The sequence below is a fragment of the Ostrinia nubilalis genome (assembly GCF_963855985.1).
Source record: "Ostrinia nubilalis chromosome W unlocalized genomic scaffold, ilOstNubi1.1 SUPER_W_unloc_1, whole genome shotgun sequence".
Classification (NCBI taxonomy): domain Eukaryota; kingdom Metazoa; phylum Arthropoda; class Insecta; order Lepidoptera; family Crambidae; genus Ostrinia; species Ostrinia nubilalis.
The window spans coordinates 1,351,875-1,363,915 of record NW_026973566.1 but is presented as its reverse complement, the minus strand read 5'-3'; the positions used below and the strand labels follow the sequence as shown (position 1 = coordinate 1,363,915).

The window sequence follows — 12,041 nt, the reverse complement described above, 5'->3', positions numbered from 1 at the left end:
GAGACTGCCAGTTCCTTGCAGTTGAGAGGCGAGTTCGTTTCTGTGACTATCCAGTCTCAGTTGGTAACTTTTACTGTACTTTTCAATTTGCTGTTTCACTGTATCCAGTTTGATATCCATGTACATAATCTTGTTACTGACATAGGGAGGTATCTTAAAAATGCCTCTAATGGTTTTGCTCTGGAACCTTTCGAGTATTTCTATGTTGCTGTGACTTGCTGAACCCCATAGTTGGATCCCGTAGGTCCAGATTGGCCTGATAATGCTTTTGTATATTGACATTTTGCAGCTGTTGGTTAACTGTGATTCGCGTCCAATAAGCCAGTACATACCTCTGATTTTGAGATCTAATTGTTTGCGCTTTGTCCATATATGTTTTTGCCACGTTAGTCTGCGGTCGAGATGCATTCCCAGATACCTCGCATTGTCCGATTGCGGAACTTCCTTGTTATACAGTTTCACAGGTGGGCAGGTGTCTCTTCTAAGTGTGTACGTAACATGCACCGATTTGTCTGTATTTGCTTTAATACGCCATTTGCCAAACCAATCTTCGATTTGAGACAAGTGTGTCTGGAGATTCTCTGAGGCAATTTCAGGATTTTCATGGACTGATAGGAGGGCAGTATCATCGGCATATGTGGCTGTAGTAGTCAAGCTATCTGCAGCTGGCAGGTCGAATGTGTAAATCAGGTAAAGTACAGGTCCAAGAATGCTACCCTGAGGCACCCCAGATTCAATCTTGTGCATTGCAGACAACTCTTCATTGTATTTGACTTCGAAACATCTCTGCTTAAGGTACGACTGGATGATGAGAAAGAACGAGTGAGGCAGTGAATGTTTTATTTTGTACAGAAGTCCATTGTGCCAGACCCTGTCGAACGCCTGGCTTATGTCTAGGAAGATAGCTGAACAGTATTTTTTGTTTTCCAGAGCTCTGCTTATTATATCGACCAGGCGATGAATCTGTTCGATTGTGCCGTGGCCTTCCCTAAAGCCGAACTGGTGCTTAGGTATGATATCCTGGAGGTGTTCTCGCAGTCTATTGAGGATAATTTTTTCCAATAGTTTACCAATATGGGAGTAAGCTTATTGGTCGATAAGACGACACCTCCTGAGGTGCTTTGCCTGGCTTCAATATCATTACCACTTGTGCTATTTTCCACTGACTAGGAAAAACTGACAATCTTAGGCACGCGTTGAATATGGCTACGATGAACATGATACCTTTTTTCGGGAGGTGTTTCAGGAGTGTTGCATCAATCTGGTCGTATCCAGGAGCCTTGCAGTTCTTAAGACGACGGATCTCTGTGATCAGTTCCTTGGGTGTGACACTTTTCAACGGCAGACATAACTGTGTAGCTGCTCCAAGACTATCCTCAATCATGCTGTCATGGTCCGTATCACAGCTTGGCAATGGCTGGAAGACTTTGTGTAAGTGGTCAGCAAAGGTGTTGGCTTTTTCCAAGTCCGAACGCGCCCATGTTCCCGGTCGAATGCAAATGGGCGTTATTTGGCTTTTGGGGCGCTTAAGCTTTGAGGTTGCCTTCCACAGGGAGTAGTTGGTGTCGCTAGTAGCAGTCAGCTTGCTAAGATACGACTGTAAGTTGGTGCTTCTCATATCTTTTATCAGCGATTTAACTTCTGCGGATGCTCTGTTAAAAGCAGTCTTGTCACTGGGATATCTAGAGCTATGCCAAATCCTACGGAGTCTGCGTCGTTCTTGGATTTTATTTCTTATACCAGCTGGGTATATATGCTCTTTTGGACTGTATGCTTTACGTAGAGGTGTAGATTCAATTACAGCAGTGTGTATTATCCTGTTCAAAGTCTCCACGGCAGATTCTATGTCTTCGATAGTCTTAAGGGGGACCCTGAGGTTCACTTCTGAGGTTATCCTGGTTTCGTAGTCTTCCCAATTGGTGTTTCTGTTATGGATTTTGTTCGGTACTTCTGTTAGGATAGCCTTGCAGTCAATGTTGAGAATAACCGGAGTATGGTCAGAGGAGAGGTCTATAACATTTTCAGCGCTCATGTTGTTACTTGACAGTCCCTTAAGCACAAAAAAGTCCAGCAAGTCGGGAATTCTGGCTTGATCTGTGGGCCAATAAGAGGGTTCGCCCGAGGAGATGCACTCAAGGTTGAGGTCTCCCAGAGTTCGATAAAGCTGTCTTCCTTTCGGGTTGATTAGACGGGAACCCCAATATGTGTGTTTCGCATTCCAATCGCCTCCACTAATAAAGCGGCTGCCTAGTGTACTTATACAGGGTGTTTCTTGTAAGGTGTCAAGCCGAAGGCAGGTGATAGGTGAGGACTAGACCTATCGATTTCACCCCCATGTATGTTTTACGATTTTTCATAGCTTAGAAGTTATCGTTAATTTTGTGATTTTTTCAAATTGTATGACCTAGTAGGCTTTAAATTTTTTTATCTTTTTTTTGGGTCGACTTTTCTCAGATTTCTTTTTTTTGACAGATTCCCTATTAATTGCAGATTTTTGAAAAAAATAATCAACTCCTATCTTTGATGCAAGATACAAAATTTTTGCTAGAAACATAAAAAATATGCTTTTAGCGGAACATTCTAAAATTTTCAACTTAAAAGTTTAAAAAAAAAACAAAATTCCATAGGTCCAAAATAATTTTAAAAACTGCGCAGTTTTCTGAACTTTCATAATAACACAAAAAAACATGTACTTAATAGGCCATTATTTTCTGTAATCGCTCCACTAAAGTGGTAAGTCGGAGATTCCGTTACATGTTTTTGACTTTCTTAGGACTAAGTAATGTTTGCAATCCCTTAAGTTTACGTTATGTAGAACACATTTAGAGACAATAACTGAACAGAACATTGTTTTATCCACAACAAGGAAGCTCTTGCCCTTCATCTGGTATACAATAGGGAATATGAAAATATTGATGAACTGCGGACAAAGCTGACTGAAGCACAAAACCAAATTAAAATGCGTCGTTGTCGAATGTGCATTCAGGTCAACGGCGGACATTATGAACATTTACTTTAAAATAAATCATTACACCCATTTTTGCTCTCTCTCTCTCTCTCTCTCTCTCTCTCTCTTTATCTCTCTCTCTCTCTCTCTCTCTCACACACACACACACACACACACACACACACAAACTCTTTCCCTTTCTCTCACACTCTAATATGTAGGTAGTTATATCGAATTTAATCGTAAAGTAAGAACCACCACTGTGGTCTAGTGGTAAGGCCACCTATTTAGGACAGCCAATTCCTCTGTGGTTTAGGATTCCGAGCTCGCTGATCATCCATCAGTTTTCATCAGGTCAGATGAAGGGCAAGAGATTCCTCGTTGTGGATAAAAAAATGTTCTGTTCAGTTATTGTCTTTAAATGTGTTCTAAGTAACGTAAACTTAGAGAATTGCAATCATTAGTTAGTCCTAAGAAAGTCAAAAACATGTAACGGAATCTCCGACTTACCACATTAGTGGAGCGATTACAGAAAATAATGGCCTATTAAGTACATGTTTTTTTGTGTTATTATGAAAGTTCAGAAAACTGCGCAGTTTTTAAAATTATTTTGGACCTATGGAATTTCTTCTTTTTTTTTTAACTTTTAAGTTGAAAATTTTAGAATGTTCCGCTAATAGCATATTTTTTATGTTTCTAGCAAAAATTTTGTATCTTGCATCAAAGATAGGAAGTTGATTATTTTTTTCAAAAATCTGCAATTAATAGGGAATCTGTCAAAAAAAAGAAATCTGAGAAAAGTCGACCCAAAAAAAAGATAAAAAAATTTAAAGCCTACTGGGTCATACAATTTGAAAAAATCACAAAATTGACGATAACTTCTAAACTATGAAAAATCGTAGAACATACATGGGGGTCAAATCGATAGGTCTAGTCCTCACCTATCACCTGCCTTCGGCTTGACACCTTACAAGAAACACCCTGTATATTCCTTGTAGTTTTCATTTGTTATAGTGTGGCGAGGGGGGCAGTAGATTGATGATATAGTCATTTCCGCCTTAGTGTCACAGAGCTTAATCTGTGATGCTTGAATTTTTTCCGTGCAGAATTCTTCAATTGGGTAGTGCTTTATGTTTGACCTAACTATGACCGCCGATCCTCCATGTGCCCGGCCGGATGGGTGATTAGTGGTATAAACATTGTAGTTATCAATGGAGATGTGGCTTTTTGTGGTTAACCTTGTTTCAGATATTAGTGCTATACTTATATTTTCTGTATTGAGGAATGTCTCTAGTTCTTGTCTACGCTCTGTGAGCCCGTTGGCATTCCATGTCATAATTCGCATTTTTTGGTTTATTTTGGCTGTAGGAGGCTGCTAAATAGTTGTATCATACGATTCATCATGCTGTCCATCATGCCAGTATTACAATTAAGTATATTTTAATTAATTGGTATGAGGCGTAAGTGGGACGTAGTCGCCACAAGAATTTATAGTCTTTGAATACATTTCTTAATGATACATATTTATTTATGTCGACCTGGTGGTCGGTAAGGAACTGAGTAACCTCGTCCTTCTGCTGTCTTAGACCGTTAGCGTTGAAAAAAGCTAAGGTGATTGACCGGGGTTTGATCCTAGCGGTGGGATTAGCCATTACGGAGCGTGGAAGGAGGAGATAGCGTAGCAAAAGTCTACGTGTTCGGCGAGGATAGATAACCTATCCATGATGTTGCCTTCGCCATTAGTCGCGCGCAGTTTTGCGGCGATCACAAACATCTCGCCGACATTAATTTGGCCAAAGAAGTCTCTGACCAGTTTAATGTCAGCCGCAGGTGAATGTGACGGCTGGGGCTTGGCCTGAGGGGCCGGGACTTTGTGGGCCGGTGCCTTAGGGGCAGGGGGACTTGGGTTAGGCGCCTGATGGGTAGGTGCCTTTGGCGTAGCCTTAGGGGCTGGGTGGGGTTGAGGAGCCTGCTGGAGCGCGGGTGGGGCCACAGCTGTTTGGGCGGGTGCGGGAATAAGGCTGGCAGCCTGGGTGTAGGCCAGAGGCCTAGCCCAAGAATTGGGCCTGTTGGGGCGGAGGCTAGGAGCCTCACTTGCTACCGCAAAGTTGCGGGTAGCATTGTTCTGCCTGAGGGCAGATGGGATGGGGGCACGCGGCTGAGTGCGTGGGGCCCGGGGACAACCGCGATAATTCGCAGGATGACCCTGGCTACCACACAGTATGCAGCTCGGTGGTTCGGTGGCTGTGGCCTTGTCACGGACAATACTCAATACTCAATACTCAATAATTTATTGCATCCATAATGTTACAGAGGTGGTATGTATGGTTTTAACAGATACAATTATGGACCCTGTCGGGCACAGCATTCTAAGAGAGGGGAAGAATTTATAAATATTTAATTAATTCAATTATATTATTCGTTATTAATTATTTATCACAATATGTATACAATTAATTTAATAATTGGTATTACTATTACATATAACATATTATTAATTTTGTACTTAGATTATTTTTAAATAAATATTATTCAGTCTACATTATTCAGAATTATTGCACAACACTACTTACTTATTTATTTAATATTCATTTATTTTCATTATATTGTATTGGTTTAAAATCTATCCTCTAAGTATTCCTTAATGCTATAATAACTTTTGTCAATGAGAAAGAGTTTTAGTTTTTTAATAAAGATGTTTGTTTTGGTTTCATTCTTTAGAAAGTTAGGTAATTTATTAAATATTTTTATAGACATTACTAGGGGGCCAGAGGAGAACATCGTCATTTTGGAATAGGGTAAATTTAATTTATTTTTGTGTCTAAGTTGGTGTGTGGTTTGGATATTTCCTCGTTTTGTATAGAAATCAGGATATTTCAGGACAAATTTGCAAATTTCCAATATGTAAATACATGGTAAAGTTAAAATGTTAAGTGCTTTAAAATGGGGTTTACAAGAGTCTGTTTGTTCTATGTTTACTAGTATTCTTATTAATTTTTTCTGTAGGGTAAAAATTGTAGGTGCGTCAGTGCTATTTCCCCATAGTATTATTCCGTAGGAGAACCATGAGTAAGCGTATGCATAGTAGGTGGTTAAAGCTGTGGGTAGGTCTGTAGTCTTTTTAATTTCACGGAGGGCGTATGAGAAACAGGATATTTTGCCTCTTACTTTTTTCACGTGGGGTTTCCAATTAAGGTGGGTATCTATTGTTAGACCAAGCAAATTAAACTCGTCAACCACTTCCAGCTGCGTCCCTTCAAAGGTAAAATTTATGTTAAAAGATTGTTTTTGATATGGGTGGAAAGATATTAATTTTGTTTTAAGAAAATTTATTTCAAGATTGTGCATGCTCATCCAGTTAACGGTCTTGGTTAGTATAGATTCTAAATTTTGGTTTAAATTTGTATTTGTTTTATAAGGGAGAAGTATAGATATATCATCTGCATATAAAACGCTATGTTTATCTATGATTTTAGGTAGATCGTTAATATAGATAAGAAATAATAAACATCCAATCACACTGCCTTGGGGAATAGAGGCGTACAAATCTATGTTTTCTGATTGGATATTTTCTATCATGTTGGAGTTTTTATTGAAAAATTCGATTTCTACTATTTGTCTTCTTTCCGATAAGTATGAACTAAGCCACTCGTGAGCATTACCGCGTACACCTACCTTGTATAATTTATCTAACAGAATTTTAAATTGCACTTTATCGTAGGCTTTCGTCATATCTATCAAAATTCCTATTGCATATTGTTTTGAGTTGATAATATTGAGAGCTTCTTGAATGTATTTATAAACTGCTAAAGTTGTCGATTTATGTTTACGAAAGCCGTTCTGACACTCGTCGAATATTTTATATTTTTCGCAGAATGAGTATATGCGCTTACATAGTTTTTTCAAAAATCTTGGAGGCTGTAGGTAGTAGAGCTATGGGACGGTAATTACTTGGATCTAGTTTTGATTTTTTTTTATGTATTGGTTTTATTATGGCCTGTTTCAAGTCTGTGGGTACGACGCCTTCCTCAAAAGATTGATTTATTAGAGTATAAAGAGGATATGTTATCTTATCTTATCTTATTTTTGGGCCGCGCATGGGCGCAGTGCACGTCGACCCATTGGGATCTTTTGTGCTTCCCTATACCTTTATCCCCCCTCATCCACAAAGATCCTATCCATATAGTGGATCAAGTGCTTGGGTGAGAAGGACCTATATTCTTCTGGCGTCGGATAAGCCGATCCCAGGAGACCCATTCTAGTTCTAGCTAGCGCGTCACATTCGCAGAGTAGGTGTTTCATGGACTCCGCATGTTCTCCACATGCTCGACAGCTGTCATCCGTAGTTAGGCCCATTTTGTGGAGCATGTGGTTTGTAGTGTAGTGTCCTGTTAGCGCACCCGTGATCACTCGGGCTTGCCTTCTGTTTCCATTGAGTATGAGCTTTTCCCATGATCTTGTGTTTCCAACTAGGAATAGTTTGGAGTGGCTCATGCCGTTGGAGCTTTCCCATTCAGCTCTGTGCTTCCTGGATGTATATTGCCTCATGGCCATGTGTACAGTGCTTATAGATAAGGGCACTATCGGCTCTGGCCCAATAGGTGCCGCCTCTGACCCTTGTCTCGCTAGACTGTCGGCTCTCTCATTGCCTTCGATTCCAGTATGTCCAGGTACCCACATGAGGGTCACCCTGTTGTGCCTTCCAAGTTTATTCAGTGCCAAGATTGCCTCCAAAACGAGTGTGGATCCAACCCTCACTGAGGCAATGGCTTTGAGTGCTGCCTGACTGTCACTTAATATGTAAATGTCACGCTTTTTATGCGCCTGTTCTATATTCCTTACTGCGCACATGATTATAGCATAGGTTTCAGCTTGAAACACTGTTGCAAACCTCCCTAAGCTTTCACTGTGCTCAGATTGTTTGGAGTAGACGCCCGCTCCTGTTCCTGAGTTCATCTTGGAGCCATCAGTATACCAGATCAGGCTGTCTTGTTGACGTTTTGGTCCTCTTTTCCAGTCTTCCCTTGTTGGTATAGACACTTTAAAATCCTTGCTAAACATGTACCTAGGCTGCATTGTATCACAACCCATGTCCATTATTGCATCTAATTGAGGATCACTCCCCATCCTTGTGTGCTTGGTGCAAGGTTTGGATGTACTCCAAAGTCCCGCCCCCTTCAGTCTGTGCAGCGCCTTCCTTGCATCTACTTCTAGCGCCAAGTGCAGTGGGGGCAATCCCAGAATAATTTCCAATGCTGCAGTTGGCGTAGTTCTAAACGCACTCGTTATTGCTAGGCATGCAGTTCTTTGCAATTTGCCCAGTGCCGTTCTGCACGTCTGTAACCTAATTCTAGGCCACCAGACAATGCTGCCATAAAGTATTATTGGTCTCACCATAGTTATATAGATCCACCTCATCACTCTGGGACTAAGTCCCCATGCCTTCCCGTATGCACCACGACACATTCCCAGCACTCTCATAGCCTTAGCTATGACCGTATCTTGGTGTTTACGCCATGTAAGTTCCTTATCTAGGATTACCCCTAGATATTTCACTTCATTGGTCCAGGTTATTTGCTTACCATAAAGGTAGAGATGTCCTAGCCCTGTTGTATTTCTCATTTTTGTAAATGCAATAGCATTCGTTTTTCCCGGATTCACCGAGAGGTGGTTTTTGTCACACCACTCTTCCAGTGTGTTGAGGGCTCTTTGCATGATGTCTGTCACAATAGTTGGGAACTTGCCCCTTACCATAATTACCAAATCATCTGCATATCCAACCGTGTAGAGTGGTCCTTTGTTTAGTTTCACAAGTAGTGAGTCCACGACCAGGCTCCATAGCAAGGGTGAGAGTACCCCCCCTTGCGGGCAGCCCTTGACAGTCCTTACACTCATGCACTCTCCTTGCAGTTCTGATTGAATAATCCTGCCTTTAAGCATACAGTCTATCCACCGGCATAGAGGTAGTGGTACCCCGTGGTCAGAAGCAGCAGCTCCTATAGAGCAGAAGGTAGTGCGGTCAAATGCCCCCTCTATGTCGACAAATGTCCCAACAGTAACCTCCCTACTCTCAAGAGCCGCCTCCGCCCTGCCGGTTACATAGTGTAGCGCAGTTTCTGTAGATTTCCCTGCCTGGTATGCACATTGAAGCTCATGTAGAGGAAATCTTTTTAGTGGTCCTTGTCTTATGTACTTATCTACAAGTTTTTCAAGCGATTTGAGAAGAAAAGATTGTAGACTTATTGGCCTATATGCCTTAGGGTCGTTGTAATCCGGTCTACCTGGTTTAGGTATAAAGATCACTTTGACTTCTCTCCATACCTTAGGTATGTATCCAAATGCTATGCAGGCCTTGTATATCCTGCATAGATGAGGAGTCAGAATGGAGATTCCTTGCTGCAAGAGAATTGGGTAGATCGAATCTGGGCCTGGTGCCTTGTATGGTTCAAAGCTCCCGATTGCCCATCTCACCTTAGTCTCATCCACTACTCTCTTAGCCGTAACCCAGTCGAGCTTGTTTGTTGTTCTTTTTTGTTCCTCCACGCTGATTGGATCTTGATCATCGTTTAGGACCTGTGATTCAGGAAAGTGCGTTGCTATCATTGTTTTCAACGTATCTTTGCCTGCTTCCGTATATCCCCCCCTCTCACTCCATACTGTAGTGAGTGGGTTCGCTTTGGTTGTTGACATGGCCTTTGTTAGTCTCATGCCCTCGGGAACTGAGTTGATCATCTCACAATGATCCCTCCATGCCTTCCTCTTTGCCTTTCGCACCGCTTTGCTATACTCCGTCAGTGCTCTTCTATACTCTGTAAAGTCATTCCTAGCTCTTGCTATATTGAACGCCTTTCTTGTCTCCCTTCGTAAGAGGGCTATTTCCTTGGTCCACCATGGAAGTTTCTTCGATCCCGCCTCGCGTTCCGGGCAGTTATCCCTCCAGGCAGTCTTCAAGGCATTGGTAATTCGATTAGCGTCAAACTCTATTTCAAGCACAGAGTTGAGTTTGCATTTTGGTTCACTAAGTTCCGTCCTTAGGTCCCGTTTGAAGTCTTCCCAATCAGTGTTCCTGGGATTCCTTCTTTTAATTGCGTCTTTTCTTATAGGAGCATTATACTTAAAGCATATATAGTTATGGTCAGACAATGATATCTCGTCCGAAACATACCAGTTAGTGATTTTCCGGACTGCCTTCTTACATGCAAGCGTCAGGTCAATCACCTCTGCCCTCCGGGCATTGAAGAATGTAGGTTTGTTACCCTTGTTAATAATATGTGTTTCAGAACTCACCAGAAAATCCAGTAACCTCTCTCCTCTGGCGTTGTTGTTTGAGCTGCCCCACACAACATGATGAGCATTCGCATCGCAGCCAATGATGGTTTCCAGATCTTCTTGGTTGCCGTGTTGTATCAGATCCTGCATTTGCCTTGACACAGGATCTGCCTTTTCATATGGGAGATATGCCGATGCCACTATCACTCCTCGCAAATCCCCCTCCCTTTGGATCTTCACTGCTGTGAGATCCCTGTAAGAAAACCTGGATAGAGGAATCGCACTTATCCCATTTCTGACATAAATGCAAGTCCTCGTATCATTAGTAGAACAATTATATATTAATATTCCACCTGTGCCGCCGAGTCCTTTCACCTCACCTTTGTACAGGTAGGGCTCTTGGATTAAGGCGATATCATATCTTTTGACCTTGAGCTCTCGTGCCATGATGGCAGTCGCCGCTTTGCAGTGATGCAGATTAATTTGAACGCACCTTAAACCCCCGAAGAGAGCTGCAGACGTCAAATTCTGTCCCCGAGCTCGGTCTCCTCATCCGCGGAGATATCATACTCCAGCGGCGAGGACCGTCCCAGGTCCAGGTCAGCTATGGCCTCCAGCGAGCCTATGGATGCGGGAGACAGAGCGGCAGCAGGTTCATCTACCACCAGCTTCTCCCCCGCACCCCCAGTCCCTCCGGATAGCCCTTCACTCGCACTAGGTCCCGCTATTGGTTCCAAGGCCTGCTCCTCTGTCCGCGGGCAGTCTTCCGGGACCGCCACCGCATCCCCACGCTGTTCAGCCGTCACACTGGCACTGACCGGTTCATCCCCACGCCTTACATCGTACTCGAGAAGCTTGAAGATGCTCCGGTCAATCCCAGTGTTCAGGATGTACTGGCGGTCTTTGATGTACGCCGCAGAGGCCTCGTCCATCAGGACGATTCTCCTGACCGTCATCCCCTCTACAGTGGAGCCAACAATGCTCCAGTTCGAGGTCTTCAGGCTCGGATGCAACCTCTGCAGCAACCTCATGACCCGCCCTGTGTCCTGCCTCGTGACGTTCCTGGATTTCCAGGCCATCTTCACCGGCTTTGGGAGGTTCTTAGCATCCACCACCCTAAGCTCCACACCATTGACGGCAGTGCCATCAAGTGTGCGAAGCCACTTCATTGAGCTCTCCCCCTCACACCTAAAGAGAATCGCTCCTGACTTCAGGTTTCCCATGCTGACGACGGGGATGGGATCCGGCGTGATCTCCAGTTTATCAAAAATGATACCCTGAAGCGCCAGATACTCCTCCTCGCCTAGCCAGGTCCCTGGAAAGTCCTTAGCGGTGATCGCCATCTTATAGATGTTCAGAGCCGCGGCATAGGACTGAGTTTCCTCAGTCTTAGCACGCTTGGCGCTGACCAACACTTGGCTCTCTCCGCTGATCTCCCTCGCCCTTTTAATCCGGTCTGCCGTTGAGGTGGCGTCCTCAGCCTGTTGCCTCCGCAACTCAGCCTTCACCCTCCTCTGGCATCCCGACCGCTTTTTGCGCCTCCTTCTCCCCTGCAGATCGCCGCCCTCCGCTGCATTAAGCGCAGTGCCACTGGTGTTACCCTGCGGCCCTAGCGCCTCACGCACATCAGGCAGTCGCTGCTCGGGTGGTGCACTGTGTGGAGCCACACTGCCAGAGCCGCCCCCCTGGTTCAGGCCGCCCTCGCTTCGCACAACGAGACCCCGTGGGTTCTCAGCGCTCCGCTTAGGTGCCCGCCCCATGTGGGGAGCATTCCCCGACGGTGCCACCCCACTCCCTGCACCTGGTGCGCCCTCCACTTCACCTT

At 43.8% G+C, this 12,041-nt stretch overlaps 1 protein-coding gene across 1 annotated transcript; it reads right to left on the bottom strand.

The window, feature by feature from the left end:
- Window positions 1–7,096: 7,096 nt before the first annotated feature.
- Window positions 7,097–8,074, bottom strand: LOC135087310 (uncharacterized). The gene has a single exon (XM_063982108.1). The coding sequence runs from the start codon at window positions 8,072–8,074 to the stop codon at window positions 7,097–7,099; it is 978 nt and encodes a 325-aa protein (XP_063838178.1).
- Between the last annotated feature and the right edge of the window lie 3,967 nt (window positions 8,075–12,041).